Below are 23388 nucleotides of genomic sequence, written 5' to 3' on the forward strand. Positions count from 1 at the left end.
TGGGATGGGGCCAGATAAGCCGCCAGGGACGGCTCCATCGGAGGTGGGTTACCTAAGCCAACCTCCTCTGTGCTGTGAAGTTCCAGATACTTGCCACAGCGGGGCACAGTGACGCGGGTAGACAGTGGTTTGCTCCATGAAGCGGTCAGCTCGGAGACAAAATCTGGGAACATGGGAAGGCGGTTTCTGACCATCGTAGGCTCGGGTGGGAGGAAAAATCCCACAAACCGTGACGGTTTCTGAGTTGGCGGAGGAGAGGGCCAGTCCACCTGCAGCTTATCCGCCGCATGGTGAAATAGCGGAAAAAGGGACATGTTGCCTCGGCCGGCCGGCCGGCGCAGCAGCACACTGAGCTGACGACAGGCTCCCCTGTTCATCCTCCGACAAACCATGCAAATCCAGGCCGAGGTCCAGCAGGTCCTCGTCATCCTGGCAAGCGACTAGCTCAGACTGAAGCTGGCCAGCGCTCTCGCATGGTTCCGGCTCACTTTTGGCTAACCCATCAGTGTCCTCCATGTGGTCTGCCCAGCTAAATGCGGGGTAATCAGTCGGATACTCCTCGCCTTCGGATCATGGGGAAGCCGGGATCCCAGACGCGGAGAGGAGGGGGTTATGCCATGTGACAGCCGTCCTTCCCAGCACTTTTTCCACAAACGTCACCCGTCTCTCCAGGGTCGAGCGCCGGAGCTGGCGACAAAATGCACAGACATCGGGCTCAGTCAACACTCTCCTAGCATGGACAATCCCCAGGCAGATGGGGCACGCGTTGTGCTGGTCCTTGTCATTCAGAGAGGAACCGCACCCGTGAGGACAGGGGCGAACAGAAGATTTCTGCTCTGCTCGCTTTGGTTTAGTATTCATGCTAAAGTGTAAAGCGAAAATGCTGCACTAGAAGACTCAAAATTAGTGCTCCGCAGGCAGTCCACACACCAGCTGAGCGGTGGGGCTAACACCAACGGGGTAGTTAAACTAACTTCGAGCCGGCAGACAACAGAGCTAACTAGCAGCAGCTAGCTAGCTTGCCTCAGCAGAGGTGTTCTTAGCGAGGTGAAGAGCTTAAGAACTGAGGAATGACTGTGATGACAGTGCTATATATGTGCGGGCGGAGCCACGCATATGTCATCACAGGTCATTTGCCTTAGTGGCGTGAGTAGAGGTGTCTTCAGTAGGACACGCGAGGGCGTGATATCCCATACTATATGTGTTGTACCGAGTGAATCGAGTGAAAGGGAACAGAACACTCTCCTGCATCACTACGCAACAAAATGTCGCTGGAAATTCTAACAAGAGCTGTTTCTGTGGAATGAACCCTACAAAAATCGGACTGATATTTGTCGAGGATATCGTGTTTGTTCAGGAAGGCTGTTAGTTGCTTAGCTACAACCTTTTCCAGAATCTTAGATAGAAATGGTAATTTTGAAATTGGTCTAGAACTGTTGAAGATAGAAGGGTTAAGCTTAGTTTTTTTTTAAAAAGTGGGTGAATGACAGCATTCTTAAAATAAGTGGGTACTTGACCATGGACCAATGAGGTGTTAATTACTGAGAGCACACAGGGACTGATATGGCGACGACATTTTTGAACAGAGAGGTAGGTAGAGAGCAGAAAGATGCTTTCATTGAGTCCACTAATTTTTCCAGCTCAATTAAAGAAATAGGAGAAAAGCTTTCTATAATAACAACAGGCCGAGCTGGAGCAGGTACAGTCAGTGAAGAACCTGATGGGGAAATATTAGATCTTATATTACTGATCTTATCTACCAGAAAAAAAAGAAAATTATTACAGTCTTCATTTGAAAAAATTGGAACATGTAGAGCAGGAGTAAGGATATCAGTAATTGTGTCAAATAACACCTTTGGATTCCCTCTACTCTTTATGACCGGGCTTGAGAAGTAGGCCGCCCTTGCATCTTTGACTGTGTAATGGAGACCAGGGGTTCCATTACCTTTACCTGCTTATGTAGTAGTAGGTTTTTAAATAAGCTATATAAAAAAGAACACACATTAATTGTTTGGAGGATTCTTTATTGGATTTAAGTTAGTTTGTATCGTGGCAGTTATGAAAGGTGAATGAATAGAGGGGGACTGGCCATCCTACCTGTATAGAAAGAAAAACCTTAGTCAGAACTGTAACAATAATCTGTTTCATAATTTTCATTCTGTGTTGTAAATATTTGCTATGTGTTAAGGTTAGCAGTACTCACCTTCTCCTAGTTGTCTCTTCAGCAGGGTGTGGAGCAAAAGATTGGAGGTACCTCAATCACCTGCTTATGAGCCCCTGGGGTGAACCAAAGTATCACGTGAGGGGAGTTTAGATTAAAGAGTTTTAATATAGATGGATAAAATCAATTTTTAAAAAAAAGCATGTTATTGAAATATTTTTAGGAATTTGTATATATGTAAATGTTCATTTTTTGTGTTGGATTTTGATTGGTTTTGGGAATGGGATTATTGTGTTTCCTTTGTTGGTTGCACCCAAACTTGGACCATTCTGGATGCCCACCTGTGACAGGGGGAGTATAAAAGGGAAGCCATTTGCTTGTAGAGGCATGGCGGTTGCTGTGCTTGTTTTGATGACTGTGAAATGCTCCTATTTATTGAATAAAGACCTCAAGTTAGATGAGTTTATTTCAGCCTCATGCCTCTGTTTAAACGCCAAGGGACCGCCGGCCAAACTGACAGACTGCATTGTTAAAAGAAACTAAAGATCCTTTAAATGAAGCAAATGAACATCCATCCATCCATTCGCTTCTGCTCATCCTGTTCAGGGTTGCAGGGGGGCTGGCTATCCCAGCTGTCATAGTGCAAGAGGCAGGGTACACCCTGAATAGGTCACCAGCCTGTCACAGGGCCAACACAGAGAGACAAACTACCTTTCACACACACACTCAAGCTCTTATTCACACCTATGGGCAATTTAGAGTACCCAGTTAACCTAACCTCAGTAAGTGCATGTCTTTGGAATGTGGGAGGAAACCCATGCGAGCACAGGGAGAACATGCAAACTCCAAACAGAGAGAGGGAGAGGCCTGGGCCAAGGTGGAATCGAACCAAGACCTTTCAGATGTTATTCTAACTGTGAGGCAGCAGTGCTAACCACTGCGCCACCGTGCTGCACAAATAAGGCACTCATAGGCGAAACAATATTTTTCTGTTCATTTCTACTGTACCTTCCCATTACAAAAGCAATGTAGCTTATTTGATTTGATTCTGAGTGTACAGTTGTCTCTTGTTCTTCTGTTTAAGAGTAAATGTTTTTAAATCAAAATTTGCGTCATGGATCAAAATGTTAGTACACAAACCAGATGTAGAGTAATGTTTTAGGTATTTGAGCACAAGTAGGCCAAATGCATCAATACAGGTGGTGAATGTGAGAACCACTCATCAATATAATCTGATCTAATGCTAGCTTAAAACTTTATTTATGCTTTTTTATTTTAAATAAATACACCCCCCCCTTTTTTTTTCTTTGCTCACTGGCATGGATAGGGGCCCACTGACATTGAGAGTGTACAGAGCCCAGAATTTGCTGCTACGCCCCTGACTGACAGTGTGGATGTTGTCTGTCTCTCTGTGTTGGCCCTGCAACAGGCTGGCTACCTGTACAGGTGTACCCTGCCTCTCGCCCTATGTCATCTGGGATAGGCTCCAGCCCCCCCCCCCCGCGACCCTGAACAGAATAAGCCGAAGTGAATGAATGGATGGATGAAATATTTGGTTCCCCCATGTAACCTTGGCAAATAAAGGGCAAATGTTTTCATAGTCACGGGAGTTGTTGTTCTTGATGAGAGGAATAAACACTGTAAAAGATTTTTTACCGACAAATTGATCAGAAGCGCCGTGAAGACTGTCGGTTCCGCCTCTCTGGCTGCGCTCTCCCCACACAGGGGGAAAAGATTTTCGCAAAACACCCTGAAAATCCAAGCAGGGACTTTGAAGAATAATCCTCTTCCTTGGAAACCGACCGACTACATGAAACCAGAAATGCTCGGCATCGCATTCTAGCCAGACCCCGCTTCCAGAACAGTCTAAGCTTCACCTGGACACCTGCTCGTTAGTGATGGGCAAAGCGAGGCTTTGTGAAACACTGAAACGTTCGAAGCATTTGTGCCGGAATTGTATCGAAGCTTCGAAACAACCTGAAACCCAACGGCACAGTGACACCTGCTGGACAATTTTGTTGTCGCCACATTTCAATGAAACAATGACACAGTCATGCCCTGCAAAAGTCTTAAAAAAAGCTCCTGATTATACCTGAGTATCAATAATTATGATCAGCACATGTTTGAGAGAAACAGGGAGACTGTTAAAGACGAGCGCTTCAACAAACACTTTTTTCTCTCTGTTAACATTCATGAGGCTGTTTCAGCTGCTTAGTAATTCAGTGGAACACACAATAAACCAATTCATAAAATATAAAATACTGAGAAAAGTTGCTGTGTGTGGTAACCACACAGCTGTCTTTGGCCTCAGTCGGCTTTGTTTCATGCCAGTGCTGGAATAAATAAATAAATAAAAGTTTGGATGTTTTTGGTTGACTTTTAAGCTTTCTGAGAGTTCGTGTCGTCAGGTTTTCACCCTGTTGAAAAAAGCTAGAAGCTGGTGCAGCCTTTGGCTTTATTTTGTATTCATTCGAAAATAAGTGCTAAAGAAAAACACAAAATCTTTTCCTTCTTTAAAATAAAGGTTAAAATTAAGTTTTCATGGGTTCATTCTGGCCAGTCTCAACAGTCATTTTCACATCTTTACACTGACCAACACTGTTGGTCAGTGTGACAGATATTTATACCAGAAGCTGCAGTGGGGATCAAAAATAAAAAAGAACTCATTTGTCATGACAATTGTTAAGAAATAGTTTGCCTGCACGTGGTTTTTCTTGATTTAAAAACAAATGTATGTATTTACAGCAGGAACCTCCTGCTGTGCAGTGTGCGGGTCACAGGTTGCAGCATCAGCATTATGGACAGTTTCGGAGGTCCATGCCCGTCCAGTCAAGTCACTGTGACCCCTCAGCTGAATTCTACTGATACATTTTAACTATAAATTATACAAATTCATACAATATGGTAATGAAAAATTTAAATACCGATGTCACCAGAAATTATTGCAGTGCAATTTCAGTTTAATTATTTGGTTCATCGCTTCTGCAGCGATCTGGTGATCAGCATGACTGAGGAGGACACTGAGCGGAGGGTGGATGCAGGTCAGACTGGGGGAAGTTCCTCTAATGTCTGAAAATAAACAGAGGACATTCAGCGCGTGCAGGAACAAATGGAGGATTTTCAGCGCTCACAGTCAGCGCTCCCAGGGTGGGAGTTTGTTGATCCACTTTTGCACCGAAAGAAATGTTTCTCCTGTTTGTAAATGGATCGCCTATATTGTTCTTCACAGTCCACAGAAACAATAATGACTTATACGTGCGTGCGTCTGCTTGTATTAAATAGAAGCGTTAAAAAAAAATAAATAAATAAAAATAAAAATAATAATAATAATAATAATTACAAGGCCCAGCTCAAAAAAAAGGTTCATTAAATAAAAAAAAAAAAAGAAGAAGAAAAAACAAATGAATTCTGGCGCCTCGGCCGCCTGGAAACAGCAAGAGTGAAACGCACCGAAGCCTCGCTTAGCCACGGTCACGTGATGTAGGTGTTTTGAACCAGGTTTCGGAGCACTGTTTCGAAACACCTGCGTTTCGGAAGCTCGACACACTGTCGAAACTTCAGTGTCGAGCTTCCCATCCCCAGTTAAAGGTCTGATCGTGCAGCTGGCGCTGCAACTTTGAATCTCAAATCTCGCACTGGTAGTCTCGCGATTTCACAGCATCTCCCCTTGTAGAATTCATAATTGATGTTGATATGTAAAATCAGAGTTGAATTTACATATTTATTCAGAAATATATTCATCATATTTATACAGAAATAAATACAGTTTAGAAAAATTGGTGTAATAAAACATTGGACACAATTTTCAGGCTAATGCTCTCAAATAATCATATTATTACACTGCACCAAATAACGTTTTACAAAGTGGTGAAACTAATACCTGAAACTCTGGTGCAATATTTGTATCCAAAATATAGTGGAGTAGAAAATAGAAGAAATAATTAGAGTACAAACAAAACTGTAATTCAGTAAAGTACTTGAATAAATTCAGCTATACATTCCACCACTGTTCCTTCCGCACTCTCATTTACTGTGTCAAGCTCGTGTTCGCATTGCAGTCCGGTAGGCGGCGGTAATACACCGGGAAGGTCATTTGTCAACCAACTAGAAGAAGAAGAAGAAGAAAAAGAAGACACGCTTCAAACGGTGAGAAAACGCGGTTAAAAGTTTTCAATGAACGATAAACGGCGTGTGAGAGAGTGAAAGAAAGCAGCATTATTTAAAGATATGGATGTAAAATGGATCAAAAACAAGAAGGGAGCTGTGGCTGATCTGTGTCGTGAATGGACCTGAACTGGAAATGACCCAGTATGACAATGAGGTAAAAATATACATGCCCATGAGGTCATAAAATAATATATAAAACTATCATTGACATTAAGTGTTTTTCAGGCAAAGCTGGCCAAGAGGACAGCAGAAAATTGCAACATACAAATATAATACAAATATAACATCACACCTCTATAAAGATATTTAAAGTGGTCAAAATGGCGTGGTTAATTATTATGTAGCTACAATAATACAGAGTCACAAAGATACTTGAAAAACTGCTCATTTGTCCATTTTATGTAACCGTTTCATAAATCCTGTTGACTACGTTGACAGGACGAAGCTGAAGTTGGTTTCCGATTGCAGCTTCCGATTCGGGAAATGGCTAAAGGGCCATTCCACTTAATTTTTCGCTACCTTCAGCATCTTTAATCTGCTCTAGTTAAAAATCTACAACACCTACACACTTCAAACCTGGATTAGATTATTCTAAACTGATAGTAGAATAATTTAAACCAAGTGTGTGATTTGTGAAACCTTGATCTGATTTGTGAAACTTCAATAAAGGGCGATTTCAGCACCTTTTTTGCATCTGGATCACACTAGAACTGATCCAGCTCCAAAACTACAACACCTATACACTTCAAACCTGGACTAGATTATTCTGGACTAATAGCAGAGTATTTAAAACCAATTGTATGATTTGTGAATCCTTGATCTGATTTGTGAAACTTCAATAAAGGGCCATTTCAGCACTTTTTTTCCATCTGGACCACACGACAACTGAACTCCTCCTTCTCTGAAATTTGCATTATTTTGCTGTTATTTCCACTTTTAACTTTCTGTGTCTGAGGTGCTCACACAAAGACAGTGAAGAGCTTTCAGCTGCCATCTTCTGCAGCAGCCCATTGCTTACTTAAATATTATTACTCTGTTGTGCTATAATTCAGCTGGATACTGCCTGTCTCAGTCTGCCATCTCTCTGCCTAACCACATTATTTCTGCACATACGGGCTGTAGGCCCTCAGGTCGTTGGGCTGCACATGTTTAAGACCAACACTCAATCCGTTTTAAAGGGTTTGTCAGAGAATTAAAGACTCTGAATAAGCTGTAACAGCAGGTCTGATTCACTGATATTCATCAATCGCTGACTCATGATGAAAATACCACAACCACTATTAATACTACTGCTGTTACTGATGTTTAATAACATGAATTATTAAACTTTGTATGCTCTTTGACTTTGGAGATGAACTCATTTTAAGTGACTGATATTCAAAATTTAACCCCAAATTACTTTGAATTATCTTTGACAAATAATCTGAATTTAAAAGAATTTAAAAGACTTTAAAAGATAAAAACTGAAGTTTGATACTTTAAATACAGAATTTATTGCATCTACGTAATAGAAAAAATCTTTATAAAAATCTCTAAAAACTCGTAAAAATATGATCTTTGTGAAGCTGTTAAATATATTTTGTGGAAAGCAGATTAGTTGTTAAATAACTATTAAAAAAATCCCAAACTGTTTTATTCTACAGAGAGAGAATAATAGTTTAACCCCCAGCTGTAAGTTTGCTCACTTACACAGAAATGAACCGTCTCTAATTTTATTTTAGTTTAATGCAGAGACAGAATATGAACCAAAAATGCAGGAAAAACCCATAAAAGTTATGAACTGGTTTGTATGTCACTGAGTGAACATGACTGTACTTGGCAGAGAAACTCTTGTTGGTGAGCACAGCAGTGAGACTCTTGGAGTTGGTCTCCAGGTTTGCTCACATCTCAGGAGGGATTCAGGACCACTGCTCTTCACACAAACTCTCTGAATCCTTCAGGATTCTTCGCTGCTGCTTGGAAACTCCAAGCTTCAGGTCCTCCCTGTAGGACTGAGGTCTGGAGTCTGGCTCAGTCACTCCATGACCTTCATGTGTTTCTTCTTTAGCTGCTCCTTTGTTGCTATGTTGTGGGTCATTGTGATGCTGGAGGACCCGTCCATGACTCATCTCCTGGCTGGCTGAGGGAAGGAGGTTCTCCTCCAAGACTTTACAGTAAATGGTCCTGTCCATTGTTCCCTCAGTGTGGTGAAGGCATCCTGTCCCCTCAGCAGGAAAACAGCCAAAGCATCATGTCTCGACCTCTGAGCTCACTCTGAGGATGCTGTTCTTGGGTCAGACTCAGCATTTCTCTTCCTCCAAACACGGCGGGTCGAGTTGATGCCAAAGAGCTCGACTGGTTTCCTCTGACCACAGCACTTCCTCCCAAACCCTCCCTGAATCATTCAGATGTTCACTGGCAGGTTTAGGATGGGTCTGTACACGTGGCTTCCTGAGCAGGGGGAGTTTGTGGGTGCTGCAGGATTTCAGTCCATTACAGTGTGTCACAGATGGTGCTCTTGGAGACTGTGGTCCCTTTCATATTTCTCCCATTTCTAAATAACTACACCAACAGTTGTCACCTTCTCACTGAGCTCCTTGCTGATGGTAATTCATTGTGCAGGTCTACAGTCTTGTCCCTGTGACAGCTCCTTGGTCTCACCCATGGAGGAGAGGATGGAGGAAACTGATTGTGTGGACAGGTTTATACACACACGATCAGACTGTAATCTGTGTGCCAACATTTCTGCACCGAGGAGCTGGTCCGGTCTGGACCAGCTGGTTAGAAATAAATACAGAAATTACTTTTAAAAATGTGAGTATTGAGAAGTTGATGCTCTCTTACAGCAGAGATGTTTCACTGAGTTACTGCTGACAGGAAGAGCTGAGCAACAGTAACTGGTTCATATCTGAGTAGCTTTTATGGAGGATGTTGGGCTTTACAGAGTACAGAGTTGGTGATATCTCTGGATCCAGAGTCACTTTGCTTGGTGTGCCAGAATGCTGAGAGGCTTCCAGCTGTCATCTCCTGCTTTAGTCATCAAAGGTCAGCTAACAGCTAGTTTGGGACTGCAGCAGCCTGTTGCCTGCTTACAGTGTTCAGTGCAGCTCCAGTAGATGCTGCAGAGTCTGCCATCCCAGCACACAGCCACAGATTTCTGTGTGTTTCCTGTGTTGATGGGTGAGGCCCTGCAGTCATTCCTGAAACAGGCCTGCACATGTTCGAGGCTCTCCTACAGGAACTTCTAGGAGAGGTGACGCTGTTCCCACAGTGGGTGCAGTTCTCTGAGAACAGGCGGCTCTCTCATCCACAGACAGAGGACAGGATGGAGACAAATCTTTGTTAATGTTATTACTAAAGGATTCATGTTAATGGCACAGTTTGGTGAACTGCAGTGAGTCTGTGCTGCATGACTTCAGTCAGGTCAAACACACGCATCCTCCTTCCTCCTTACAGCCTGTGTGGAGGAAGACTCGTCCGTTCCTGCTCCCGCCTGTGTCACCGTCCCGGTGTGGGAGACCTGCGGACGCTCGGATTTGGTTCAGGTTTCAGGTTTGCCTGATGGTGCAGGAACCTTCTAACCTTCTGGATCTGTTACAGACGCAGCGAAGAACAGACTTGATCCAGCAGCATGATTTTATCAGAGCTTTTCTCTCTGTGCCTCTTTCCTCTGACTGTGTCTTCAGTCACAGCAGCACCTGGTAAGAAATCACCTTCATCCTCCTCTGAATGTATCAGCATCTTCCTGACAGGATGTTCTGATTCTGTTAGAATTCACACAGACTCTAAATGCTGGAAACCTCTTAAATACCTCAGATCCAGACCACTGACTCCTGTACATTCAATTCAATTCAATTCAATTTTATTTATATAGCGCCAAATCACAACAAACTGTCGCCTCAAGGCGCTTTGTATTGTGGGTAAAGACCCTACAATAATACAGAGAAAACCCAACAGTCAAAACGACCCCCTATGAGCAGCACTTGGTGACAGTGGAAAGGAAAAACTCCCTTTTAACAGGAAGAAACCTCCAGCAGAACCAGGCTCAGGGAGGGGGGGTCATCTGCCGCGACCGGTTGGGCTGAGGGGAGAGAAAGACATGCTGTGGAAGAGAGCCAGAGATTAATATCAATTAATGATTAAATGCAGAGTGGAGTATAAACAAAGTAAATAAGGTGAATGAGAAACAGTGCATTATGTGAACCCCCCAGCAGACTAGGCCTATAGCAGCATAACTAAGGGATGGTTCAGGGTCACCTGATCCAGCTCTAACTATAAGCTTTATCATAAAGGAAAGTTTTAAGCCTAATCTTAAAAATAGAGAGGGTGTCTGTCTCCCGAATCCAAGCTGGAAGCTGGTTCCACAGAAGAGGGGCCTGAAAGCTGAAGGCTCTGCCTCCCATTCTACTCTTAAGTATCCTAGGAACCACAAGTAAGCCAGCAGTCTGAGAGTGAAGTGCTCTGTTGGGGTGATATGGTACTATGAGGTCTTTGAGATAAGATGGTGCCTGATTATTCAAGACCTTGTAGGTGAGGAGAAGAATTTTAAATTCTATTCTAGATTTAACAGGGAGCCAATGAAGAGAAGCCAATATGGGAGAAATATGCTCTCTCTTTCTAGTCCCTGTCAGTACTCTAGCTGCAGCATTTTGGATCAGCTGAAGGCTTTTCAGGGAGCTTTTAGGACAGCCTGATAATAATGAATTACAATAATCCAGCCTAGAAGTAATAAATGCATGAATGAGCTTTTCAGCATCACTCTGAGAAAGGATGTTTCTAATTTTAGAAATATTGCGCAAATGCAAAAAAGCGCTCCTACATATTTGTTTAATATGTGCATTGAAGGACATATCCTGGTCAAAAATGACTCCAAGATTTCTCACAGTGTTACTGGAGGCCAAAGTAATGCCATCCAGAGTAAGTATCTGGTTAGACACCATGTTTCTAAGATTTGTGGGGCCGAGAACAAGAATTTCAGTTTTATCTGAATTTAGAAGCAGGAAATTAGAGGTCATCCAGGCCTTAATGTCTTTAAGACATTCCTGCAGTTTAACTAATTGATGTGTGTCATCTGGCTTCATTGATAGGTAAAGCTGAGTATCATCTGCATAACAATGAAAATTGATGCAGTGCTTTCTAATAATACTGCCTAAGGGAAGCATGTATAATGTAAATAAAATTGGTCCTAGCACAGAACCCTGTGGAACTCCATAATTAACCTTACTGTCTGAAGAAGACTCCCCATTTACATGAACAAATTGGAGTTTATGAGATAAATATGATTCAAACCACTGCAGTGCAGTACCTTTAATACCTATAGCAAGCTCTAATCTCTGTAATAAAATGTTATGGTCAACAGTATCAAAAGCTGCACTGAGGTCCAACAGGACAAGAACAGAGATGAGTCCACTGTCAGAGGCTGTAAGAAGATCATTTGTAACCTTCACTAATGCTGTTTCTGTACTGTGATGACATGTGGTCATTACTCAGAGATAAAGTGTGGTGATGATGATGATGATGATGATGATGATGATGATGATGATGATGATGTGCTGGGAACTGGCAGCCCGGTCTCACGGCAGGTTGTGGAGTTAAACCTTCAGCTTCCAGTCTGATAATAAGAACTGAGAAACTCTGAGATCAAACTCACCTGCAGAGCTGCTACCCACACAGTCTTCTGTGTGGAGGGAAATAATAACAATAATAATAACAATAATAATGACAATAATAATAACAATAATAATGACAATAATAATAACAATAATAATAACAATAATAATGACAATAATAATAACAATAATAATGACAATAATAATAACCAGGGTTATTATAGTTAACGAAAACGAACGAAATAACGAAAACTGAAATTGAAAAAACATTGTCGTTAACTGAAATAAATAAAAACTATAATTAAAAGGAAAAAACGATAACTAATTAAAACTGAATTGTGAGTTTACAAAACTAACTAAAACTAACTGAAATAATCGATAAACTTACTTTCATTTACTTGTTTTTTGGGGGGTTTTTTAAGCCTTGTGGATTGATATGAAATCATTGTTTCCGCTCTCCGAGTTTAAGCTGGGAGCGCCACAGGACAACTGTGTGTGTGAGTGCGCATGTGCGTGCGCTCACCGCGCTGGTCCGCAAAGTAATGGCTGCGGTCTGCAGAGTCCCGTATGGAGGTTCTTTGAGTACAAACACCTGCACACGACCACAAGGTAATTAACACACACAATCCAGCTACACAAGCATAAATGCGGACATGAGGTCGGCAACTTCTGTAGCTTGTGTACAGAGGCCGCAAAGACCCTGCAGGTTTAATTAGCAGCATCTAACCAAGCTAGCTCCAAAACAGAAGCAGCATCAGGTGGTGAGAACATCAGGATGCAGCTGGATTTGAGCTTTGACTCCTTCAAAGAGTTTGTTTTTGTTTAACACCACATGTAGGCGTTATTAATCTGCTGCACTGATGCTGAAGTTTATTGTGGAGTTTATTGTAGAATTTATTGAGTTTGGGAGTTCATGTTTTTCTTTGTTTCTCCCTGATTATGCTCATGTGTGTCCTTAATATTACACAAATTTAGCCTGTCTTGTGAACAGTTGGTTGTTGACTATATTTCTTTAAACTGTATCTTTTGTCAAGTTTTCATTACACAATAGTCACTTTTGCGCCTTGAATCTTGCACCTGATTAGGTATGAAAATACTAAAACTAATATTGAAACTAACTGAAACTAACTAAAACTAAGCATGAAACCAAAAATAAAAACTAATAAAAACGAGCAAAACCACTCTGAAAACTAATTAAAACTAACTGAATTAGAGAAAAAAAAGTAAAAACTAACTAAAACTAAACTATAATGTAAAATCCAAAACTATTATAACCCTGATAATAACAATAACAATGACAATAATAATAACAATAATAATGACAATAATATTAACAATAATAATAACAATAATAATGACAATAATAATAACAATAATAATGACAATAATAATGACAAAGAGTTGTTTATTTTGTTATTGATGATTTGTGCCGAGAAGTCTGACCCGGAAGGCTGACAGCAGGAAGCACAGATGACTTCAGCTGCTTCTATGACAGAAATAACACACACACACACACACACACACACACACACACACACACACACACACACACACACACACACACACAGAGCACTGAGATTAAAGGAGCTCAAATAAAAATACTCACGCTGACTTCCTTAAATGGTTTGGTCATGTGACTCAAAATTTTGCGCTCTAAAATGATTTCTAATCATTTTCTTTATTGAAACATTTGTGTGTTACAAAATAATGACATAACTATGAAGCAGCAAGACATCCAGAAAAGTCCACGTGCAGGTCGTCAACATAAAGAAGCACTTAAGCCCCCCCCCCCCCCCCCCCCCCCCCCATAAAAGGAAAAGGGTTCTTAAACATAACTGAGACACGAGACACGTGAAAGTTTGTTCAATTGAAAGATGCAACGCTGGGACACACATATACATTAACACACCCACATATACACTCACATACAGCTCTATACAAACCCATGCACACCTGCATACATATACCTATTCATACATTAAGTAAAATCTATAATACAGCAAGAAAAAACCCATCAAATTAAATAAACTGCAGCACAGTGGCACAATGGTTGTTAGCACTGCTGCCTCACAGCAAAAAGGTCCTCGGTTCGATTCCACCTTGGCCTGGGCCTCCCTGTGTGGAGTTTGCAGGTTCTCCCTGTGTCTGCGTGGGTTTCCTCCCACAGTCCAAAGTTACTGGGGTTAGGTTAATTGGTCACTCTAAATTGCCCACAGGTGTGGATGGTTGTCTGTCTCTCTGTGTTGGCCCTGCCTTTGAGACCTGTACAGGTGTACCCTGCCTTTAGCCCTGTGATAGGGGGATAGGCTCCAGGCCCCCACGACCCTGAACAGGATAAGTGGAAGAGGATGGATGGATGGAACAAATAAGTAGGCAATAGTAATAATCTCGCTCGTTCACCTGTCCCCCTGCTCCGGAGTGATGTTGCTCTTCCCGATGCAGCCATGTTTGGTTAAATGACCTTGACCTAAATGAGGGTTACTTCTCTAACTTAATACAACTTAAGATCTCCCAGAGATACCAGTTATGGGTGGAGGAGAAAACCATTTCCACTGCAAAAGAATCGCACACCCACCCAGCAGGATGCAAAAGGTCACCACACGTTGTTTTGCTGCTGGAGGTCGAGAGGAACTCCAAACAGAGCTACAGTACGATCTGAATCTAAGGTCAGTCCTAGTGAGTGTCATGGAAATATCAGAGCCAAAGGCTGACGGTTTGGGGCAGCACCAGAACACATCTGGCACATCTGGCACAGGCATTGGACCGCCCCCAAAATATTCTAGCTAGCCTGGTGTTAGTGAGATGAAGTTTGAGCAGCACTCTGAATTACAATAATCTAATGAATGAATACACAATGAATACAGCCTGATTAAAACAAGAGCCCACTGTTTATCAGAGATAGATGTTACCAGATCAGAAGAGTTTAAGGGCATTCCCAGAGCCACCGTCTGAAGGTAAAACCACTTCAATATGAAACAGAGCCATTAATAAAACTGGATTCTAATGTTTCTAATGAACCGCTGTTTCAGCTGAGATGAAGTGTTATTGATGAGCTCTTTGTTGGGACATCTTCCTCTGTATTATCTGTATATGTTGTTTTGTTCTGAAGTTATGCTTCATTGTTCAGGCCCAGGACCCGTCACTGTGGTTGTACCTGCAGGAAGTTACATCATGTTACCGTGCTCCCTCAGCACCCAGGAGAGCCTCGGGCAGAAGCGCTTTGATTGGAAGAAAGACGATCAGAGGGAGGTGTTCGTGTATGATGCCGGCCTTCATTTCAATAACGGCCTTCCAGGTCAGGACGAGCTCTTCAGAGGACGGGTCTCTCACTTTGCAGACCGGCTGCAGTTCGGTAACGCCTCCATAACCATCAGAAACACCAGGGTGGCTGACAGTGGAGACTACACCTGTGCTTTTCCACTTCATCAGAGAGAAACGTGTAACATATGGACCAAATGTTGATGACCCCTCCTTCTTTCATACTTTCTTCACCTCACTCTCAGATCACTCTGACACCACACTTGTAATAGGAGGAGACTTCAACCTGGTACTTAATGCAGATATTGACAGGCTCAGTACAGCAGTGAGTCAGAGGAACTGGCAGTCTGCAGACATTCTTAAACAGTACATGAAGGATTTTGGACTTTGCGATGCTTGGCGTTCACATCACCCTACTTTGAGAGATTATAGTTATTTCTCACCAGTACACAAATCTCATTCCCGCTTAGATTACTTTTTAGTTAGCAGCTCCATAATGATGGATATCACAGACACTCAGATTCACCCTATCACTATTAGCGATCATGCACCGGTGTCTATGTCTCTGACACAGAAAAGAGTCACACCACCAATCAGGAACTGGAGATTTAATACATCATTACTTAAAGAAGAAGATTTTATTAATTATTTCAAAAAGGAATGGTCAGCATACTTAGAATATAATGATATTCCAGGAATATCACCATGTGTTCTTTGGGAAGCAGGAAAGGCAGTAATGCGGGGCAAAATAATATCTTACTGCTCGCATAGGAAAAATAAAGAAAAAGCACTTGTGTTAGAATTAGAACAAAAAATTAAATCTTTAGAAACTGCCTATGCCGCTTCACCACAAGAACATACAATTATCAGCCTGAGGAAACTGAAACTGGAGCTAAATGAAATAATTGATAAAAGGACACAATTTATGTTGCAGAGGCTGCGTTTGGAAAACTTTGAGCATGGAAATAAATCTGGAAAATTCCTGGCCAAGCAATTAAAACTGAATAAAGAAAAAACAGCTATTTTTTCTATTAAAGACTCGACTGGTATTATTACTCATGACCCACAACAAATAAATAACTCTTTCAAAGACTTCTATGAAGCCTTATATTCACCACAGATTAACCCATCTGATACTGAAATTGAAGAATTTCTTAATAATATAAATCTACCAAAGCTAAATGACAGCCAGGCTGCAGCTCTGGATTTACCTCTTTCATTGTCTGAACTTAGTGAAGCCCTACAGCATCTCCCAAATAATAAAGCCCCAGGCCCAGATGGTTTTCCAGCCGAGTTTTATAAAGAATTTTGGTCTGAGCTAGCTCCCATTTTTTTCAGAATGGTAACTCAGATTCAGAATGACCACATCTTATCTCCAACCTTAAACTCTGCTAACATTAGCCTGCTTCTTAAACCAGGCAAAGACCCCACACTCCCATCCAGCTACAGGCCAATCTCTCTCATTAATGTAGATCTTAAAATAATTTGCAAAGCCCTTGCCAAAAGATTAGAAAGTATTACTCCATTTATTGTACATCCAGATCAAACAGGCTTTATCAAGGGTCGGCACTCAGCCAATAATACACGTCGACTGATAAATATAATAGACTATTGTTCTATTAACAAATTAGAGACGACAATCGTGTCTTTAGATGCAGAGAAGGCATTTGATCGGGTAAATTGGAAATTCTTACTAGCAGTTCTGCAAAAATTTGGATTCGGTTCATCCTTTATAAACTGGATCAGAACACTACACAGCTCTCCGAATGCGCGTGTTAGGACAAATGATCTCATTTCACAAAGTTTCAGTCTGCAGAGGGGCACTAGGCAGGGCTGCCCACTCTCTCCCTCTCTTTTTGTAATTTTCATTGAGCCGCTAGCAGCAGCAATCCGTCAAAATGTAAATATTAAAGGGATTCAAACTGAAAATATGGACCATAAACTTAGCCTTTATGCTGATGATGTATTACTTTTCCTTGGGAATTCACAAGGCTCTCTTTTGAAGACTATCACACTGATAGATAAGTTCTCATCTATATCTGATTACTCTATCAATTGGAGTAAATCAACAGTTTTGCCTCTGAATTGTAATTTCCAGAGAACCTCTAGGACCCCACTAAAGTCAGGAAATATTAGATATTTAGGCATAAATTTTTCCGCCAGGCTCTCAGACTTGGTACGATTAAATCATATCCCCTTATTAAAAACAATAGAGGATGATCTCACACGTTGGAACAGTTTACCTATATCACTCATGGGGAGAGTTGCTGCCATCAAAATGATGGTTTTACCAAAAATTAATTATCTATTTTCATTGATCCCTAATAAACCTTCTATTCCTTGGTTTAAGTCACTAGATTCAAACATCTCAAAATTTTTATGGAAAAACAAACCGTCAAGAATAAGCTTAAAAACTTTACAAAAGCCAAAACACAGTGGAGGTCTAGAATTACCAAACTTTTATTACTATTTCTTAAGCAGTAGATTGCAGTATATTTCAAAGTGGATCAAATCCAATTCATTAGACAACCCATGGCTGGATCTAGAACAGGCGTTTTGTGGAAAAATAAAAATCTCAGATTTACCTTTCATTAGTTCCAGTATTAAACATCATAACTGCTATAAAGTCCTTAGTATAAATACCTCTCTGACAGCCTGGTGGGAATTTTTAAAAATAACTAAGTCTTCACTCATCCCCTGTAAACTAACACCCATTTGGAACAATCCAGATATTTGTCAGAAAAAGAAAATGCTGAATTTTCCGTTATGGCGTGATAAGGGTATAAATAACTTAGAACATATTATCCAAGATGGAAATTTTATCACGTTCCAAGAACTTATATCAAAATATAGAATTGGCAACGGTAGATTTCTGGAATATCAACAAGTTAAGTCCGTCCTACAGGGAAGATTTAACCTTAATCAATTGAATCTAGAAATGCCTACTTGGGTAACAGAATTTCTTAACCTCTGTACCCCAAAATTGTTATCAAAATTATATAAATTATTAATAAAAACTGATGATTCAGTTTCCCTCCCAATTGCAAAATGGGAGCGTGATCTTTCTGTCAACCTGGATCAAAATTTATGGACAGAAATATGTTTAAATATCTTCAAAATGACTAAAAGACCCCAAATACAACTTGTACAATATAAGATTCTCCATAGAACATACTACACTGGACAAAGGATGTTCCAAATGGGCCTTACACACTCAAACATATGCACCCACTGTACAAGCAATTCAGAGGATAATCATCTACACGCTCTGTGGTCTTGTGTACCAGTTCAGAGATTTTGGCAGAGGATTTGTGAAGATCTATCCACATGGTTTAGCTGTCGTATCCCAACTTCCCCCAGACTATGCATCTTAGGTGATGTCAGTGAATTAATTATGGAGTTAAATATATCACACATAGTTCTTACTGCCTTGTGCATCGCTAAGAAGATGATCCTCATGAACTGGAAGACAAAAAATAAACTATGTATTACTCAGTACAGAAATTTATTAGTAGATCATGTTAGTTTAGAGCAGTGGTTCTCAAATAGTGGGGCGCGCCCCCCAAAGGGGGCGCGGTGCGATACCTGGGGGGGCGCGTGTGACCCTGGGGAACAGGCTTTTTTTGGGGGGGCCGTACTAGTATAAAGTGTAATTGCGCATCCACTACAGTAGGCGGCAGTGGCGCTGTCATTGTTACTTCTGTCACGTTTGCGACAGTGCAACATTTTACGACTTACAAGACAACAGGTTTGCCTTGGTTAGCAGTGTTGAGTCAACAGAAAGCTCCGACTGCGTTCTGCCTATAGCCTCCGTTATTCAACATAACAACCCCCAACATGAAAAAGTTTTTAACAGGGATGAAAAGAAAAGGGGAGAGAGACAAAGATAATGAGACAAAAGAAAGTCACCCGAAAGCTAAGACGAGGAAATACGACGAAGCGTATTTAGCGCTTGGCTTCACTGTCACTACAGTTGGAGAAGAGGAAAGACCGGTGTGTTTGCTGTGTCTAGTTGGTCAAACATGTTTACAGTTTAAACAAGGATTTATTTATTTTTAATTTCAGGCAATGATGCACTTAAAATCTTTTCTGTTGCAGACTTAAAACACGATTTAATAAAGTTATTCTTTGTAAGTTTGACCATATGTCTTTCTTTTTTTCTTTAATGTTAATAAGGATAAAATGTTATGCAGAGATGGATAGTCACAGTGGGGAGTGGGGGGCGCGAATAGTTTTCTTCTTGCTAGGGGGGGCGTAACAGAAAATAATTGAGAAGCACTGGTTTAGAGAGAATGTCTGCTTCTTCTAAAAACAAATTGGAGGAATTTGACTCTCTTTGGTTCCCACTGCTCAGCTCCATTACTTAGTGGGGGTGGTGGGCTGCGGGCTCTGCTCCTGATGTGCTTTGTGGGGGGGTGGGTGGGGACTCCGGAGGCCTAGGTAGCTGGTAGCCTCCTGAGACTGGAGTCCTGGGGCGACCTTCTGGTGATGTCTGTGTGCCTGTCCTGGTTGATGGTGGTGGGGGCTTGGATGGTGCTGCCTTCGGTCCTGGGGTGTGGGCGGGGTGCTTGGGGGGGTGGTGCCGGCCCTCGGTCGGTTGGCTGGTCTTCCCTGTATGGCTTGGGGGCTGGGGTCTGGGGCCCCGGCACTGGGGCCGCGCCGGCTCCCGGTGGGCCCCCCCTGATGCGGGGGGGGCCTCTGCTGTCCCGGCCGCGCCGCCGGGTGGGGTGGGTTGGCCTGACGTCGGGATGTCCGGTCTACGCTTTTGGGGCCCTGGGGTGCCTGCATTGCAGGGGGGTGGGGTGGGGGATGGGGCCGCGGTGGGGTGGTTGGGGGGGACTGGGCACTGCATTTCCATGCCCAGGCCAATATGTCCTGTCGCCTGTTTGTGTCTATTGTTGAGTGAATGGGCATCTAGGGGGAGCGGGCCGCCCTCTGCAGTGGGGGCGAGGGCGCCAACCTCGGGTGCTGCAGTGCTCCGGGATGCTGTCACCACGGCCCCGGGCTCACCTCCCCCTGCCCTGTGCTGGGGGGTGGGAGGTCGGGGTGCCTATTGCGCCAGCGGACAGCTGGCTCTCTTCTTCCAGGATTCTTCCTGGTCATATGCCCCCCCCCTCCCCCTCCCCATACACAAACACACACACACACACACACACACACAGAATACACATCACTCACAGATGTAGGATGGAGAGGCCACGTGGAGAGCTGCACCACCACTTGCCTCTCCGTTTTAATTGCACTTTAGTCATTATAACTCACAACACATACACACTTACAACCTGATACACATAGGACCTTTGGGGCAGGCATGTTACTCAGAGGTTGATGAGATGGGCCGCTGAGGTGGCCCCACTCGGATCCTCGTCACTGTCTGTCCCCAAATTCTATTTGCACTTTAGACATGGAGGGTTTTGGGGGGGCAGTGTGGGCAAGCACTGACGACCAACAGTTGGCGCTTGTGGCATAACTGTCCCCTCAATTTTAACTGCACCCTATACACCTCATTCACTCACAAACATTAACACATAGACCTACAAGTTGGGGAGGAGGAGGGGTGGATGGGTCATCTTACACCCCGAATTCTTGCGTCTCGCCCGGGGTAGGGGTCGGGTGGTTCCTTGGGGACCGGGCTGGTGGCGTCCTGGGGTAGCTGTTGGCCCTGGGGTGGTTTCCACTTGCCCCGCCTTCAGAGGGGGGGTAGCTATGGATGAATGTGTGTCTTTGTGTATTTGTCACCGTCTCCGTGAGTATGGGTGGGTGAGTGAATGTGTATGTATGGCATATCTGTGTGTGGGTAAGTATGTATGGGCATGTATGAGTATCTGTGTATAAATGTGTACACGGGTGTCTGGGTGTGTTTGTATGTATGGCTGGACCTGGGTCTGGGCCTTGTGCCTTGCCTCCTGGCCGCTCCTTGCTGGTTGCCTCCTCCCCCCTACCCCCCTGGGATGGGGGTGCCTCGGGGTTCCTGGGTGGGGCTGGGTGTTCTGGCGTGGGTGCTGGCCTGCCCCCCTTGGGGGTGCGGTGCGGGGCTGCGTTGGCTTCTTCGGCGTGGGGGGGGGGGCTCTGTGGAGGGTCGGGCGGTCCTTGGGTGCCGTGGGCCCGGGGGCCCTGCCGCCGGCCAGTGCAGGGGGCGGGCCGCTGGGGGGGGCTGGCTTCTCATCGCCTTGGGTTCCCTGGAGCCCTCGCTCCTCGACTGGGGGGGCTCCGTCTGAGACCACCCTCTCCCGTCTGCTGGGGTAGGTGTGCGGTTGTCTTTGGACTGAGTGGGTCTTCCTGGCTCTTGGTGGGCTGCTGGTGGCCTGGGTTTCCGGGGGCTTTCCGTACCTGCCTCTGGCTTCTGATGGGTGGAGCTGCAGCGCTTTGCCCTCATTGGTAAGTACGTTCCATGACACAGACACAAACATGACACAGACACAAACGCCCACTCAATCACAACTCAACAAAATTGTTGGTGTGCGTAACATGCTTTGTTAGTTTTGTTTTTCACACACAAATTTATTTTTGCAAGTATTGATAGTATTTTTTTATATGTTAAAGTGATGAACTATCTGATTAATAGACTTGTGCTCTTTCCCCTTTTTTTTTGCTCCCTTTCTCTCTCCCTTTTTCTTCTCTTTATTTTCCTCTTCTTCAGCCTGTCAGCTCTGGCTGTTACATAGTATGTGGAAAAATAACTCAGATAAATAAAATAAAGGGTTAAAACATCAACAAGAAGAGCCTATTGAGAACCTATAGAGCTCATCTTGAAATAGCAAATATGTTTGGCACAACAACGCATTCAGATCACAGTTCTGCTTGCAAGATCTACCAGACATGACAGGCTTAAAAAAAAAAAAAAAAAAAAAAAATATGAGTAATCCTTCTGCAGCAGAGAAATGTTAGTGATGATGTCAGTGCGGTCCTCTGTGCTGTGAGGACGCTGACAGGTGAGGGCATGCTCGGTGCTGCTGCTTCATAAGAACACAGTGCTCTCAGGCAGGTTGGCTCATAGGACAATAAATCAGCAGCAGCAAACATTTTTAATCACCCTACCTGCACGCAGAGGCGGGCATCGCTTCAGTGGTATTTATCTAAAACCTGTGAGAGAGGGCGCTGTTGAGCCACAACACTTCATATGTAGGGATGTCATTGGTGATTATGGCATTGCTTATAGATCACAACAGAGTGACAGATCAAAGGATTTGACACACTCACAGAGAGGACCAGTGCAACACTGACTGACCCAGTTAACAGCATGCAGCGTTTCACTGAAGGAACCTTACTGTGAAAGCTTCGTTCTTCAGAGAGGAAAACTTCCATCTCTAACCCTTATGAAACGCAGCATCTCAGGGAAGAGATGGACCCAGGAACACTATAACACCCCCCCTTCTTCCTGCTGCGTTCACAGGTGCAGCTCCAAAGCCTTTTGTTGGGATCCTGAATGTCACAGAGGGCGGGGTTCTGCTGAAGTGTGAGGTTCCAGGTGCTTCTCCAAAGCCTAAAGTAGAGTGGCAGGACAGCGATGGGAACCTCCTTCCTGCTGAGGAGCCACAGGTGTCACACAGAGGAGACCTCTACTACATCACCCTCCTCACCACGGTGACCAGGACCAACACCAACCGCTTCCTCTGTGTGGCCACACAGGAGGAGCTCAGCCATGTGATCCACGATGAGTTCCACGTTCCAGGTGAGCTTTCAGTCTGTGAGTAATGTTCTATTATTCTGTACATAGCATTAAACAGCAGCCTCTGTAATGTGTGTTTGATCCCACAGGTATTTTACCTCTGTGACAGCTCCTCCGTTTCATAGGGTCATGGCCACACCTGCAGCGGGGTCTTACCCTCTTCTGATAGTTGTGACACTACTTAAGCTGTGGCGGGGCTGCTCGTCTGGCTCTAACTGCTAATAATCCTATCATCTGCCCCGCTACCTCTCTGTTCTGATGCTATCGTTCAGGAAGGCTCACACAGACGACCCAAAACAGAGTACAGATAGTTATAGCAGCCAGCCCCTTGATCAGTGCACTTGTAACCGACCAGAATCTTTTATCGGCTCGGAGTGAGCCCAAGGGACATAAGTAAAGTTGAAGTGGATTACTAAAGACTAGTGTGTCCAAATAGAACCTGATGACATAGCTTACCTTGCCTTACTTTTACTCTTCTTGGACATTAAGTGTACCGTTTAAAAGGGAAATAAATTCTCAACAAATTTCACTGACCTTTTAGAGTC

General features: G+C 43.4%; 1 protein-coding gene across 1 annotated transcript; it reads left to right on the forward strand.

Moving 5' to 3' along the window:
* Positions 1 to 9584: 9584 nt before the first annotated feature.
* LOC115777803 (butyrophilin-like protein 1) lies at positions 9585 to 23009 on the forward strand. The gene is made up of 4 exons (XM_030725799.1): positions 9585 to 10008; positions 15044 to 15373; positions 22568 to 22846; positions 22969 to 23009. Exons 1-4 carry the CDS (start codon positions 9939 to 9941, stop codon positions 23007 to 23009), a joined length of 720 nt encoding a protein of 239 aa, XP_030581659.1. The 5' UTR covers positions 9585 to 9938.
* Positions 23010 to 23388: the final 379 nt, after the last annotated feature.

The sequence above is a fragment of the Archocentrus centrarchus genome, unplaced genomic scaffold (genome assembly GCF_007364275.1).
Source record: "Archocentrus centrarchus isolate MPI-CPG fArcCen1 unplaced genomic scaffold, fArcCen1 scaffold_76_ctg1, whole genome shotgun sequence".
Lineage (NCBI taxonomy): Eukaryota > Metazoa > Chordata > Actinopteri > Cichliformes > Cichlidae > Archocentrus > Archocentrus centrarchus.

Coding starts and splice junctions, on each gene's coding strand:
- LOC115777803 (XM_030725799.1), top strand. CDS start 9,939: ATGATTTTATCAGAGCTTTTCTCTCTGTGCCTCTTTCCTCTGACTGTG. Junction 10,009..15,043: donor TTCAGTCACAGCAGCACCTG/GTAAGAAATCAC, acceptor TTCATTGTTCAG/GCCCAGGACCCGTCACTGTG. Junction 15,374..22,567: donor GTGTAACATATGGACCAAAT/GTTGATGACCCC, acceptor CTGCGTTCACAG/GTGCAGCTCCAAAGCCTTTT.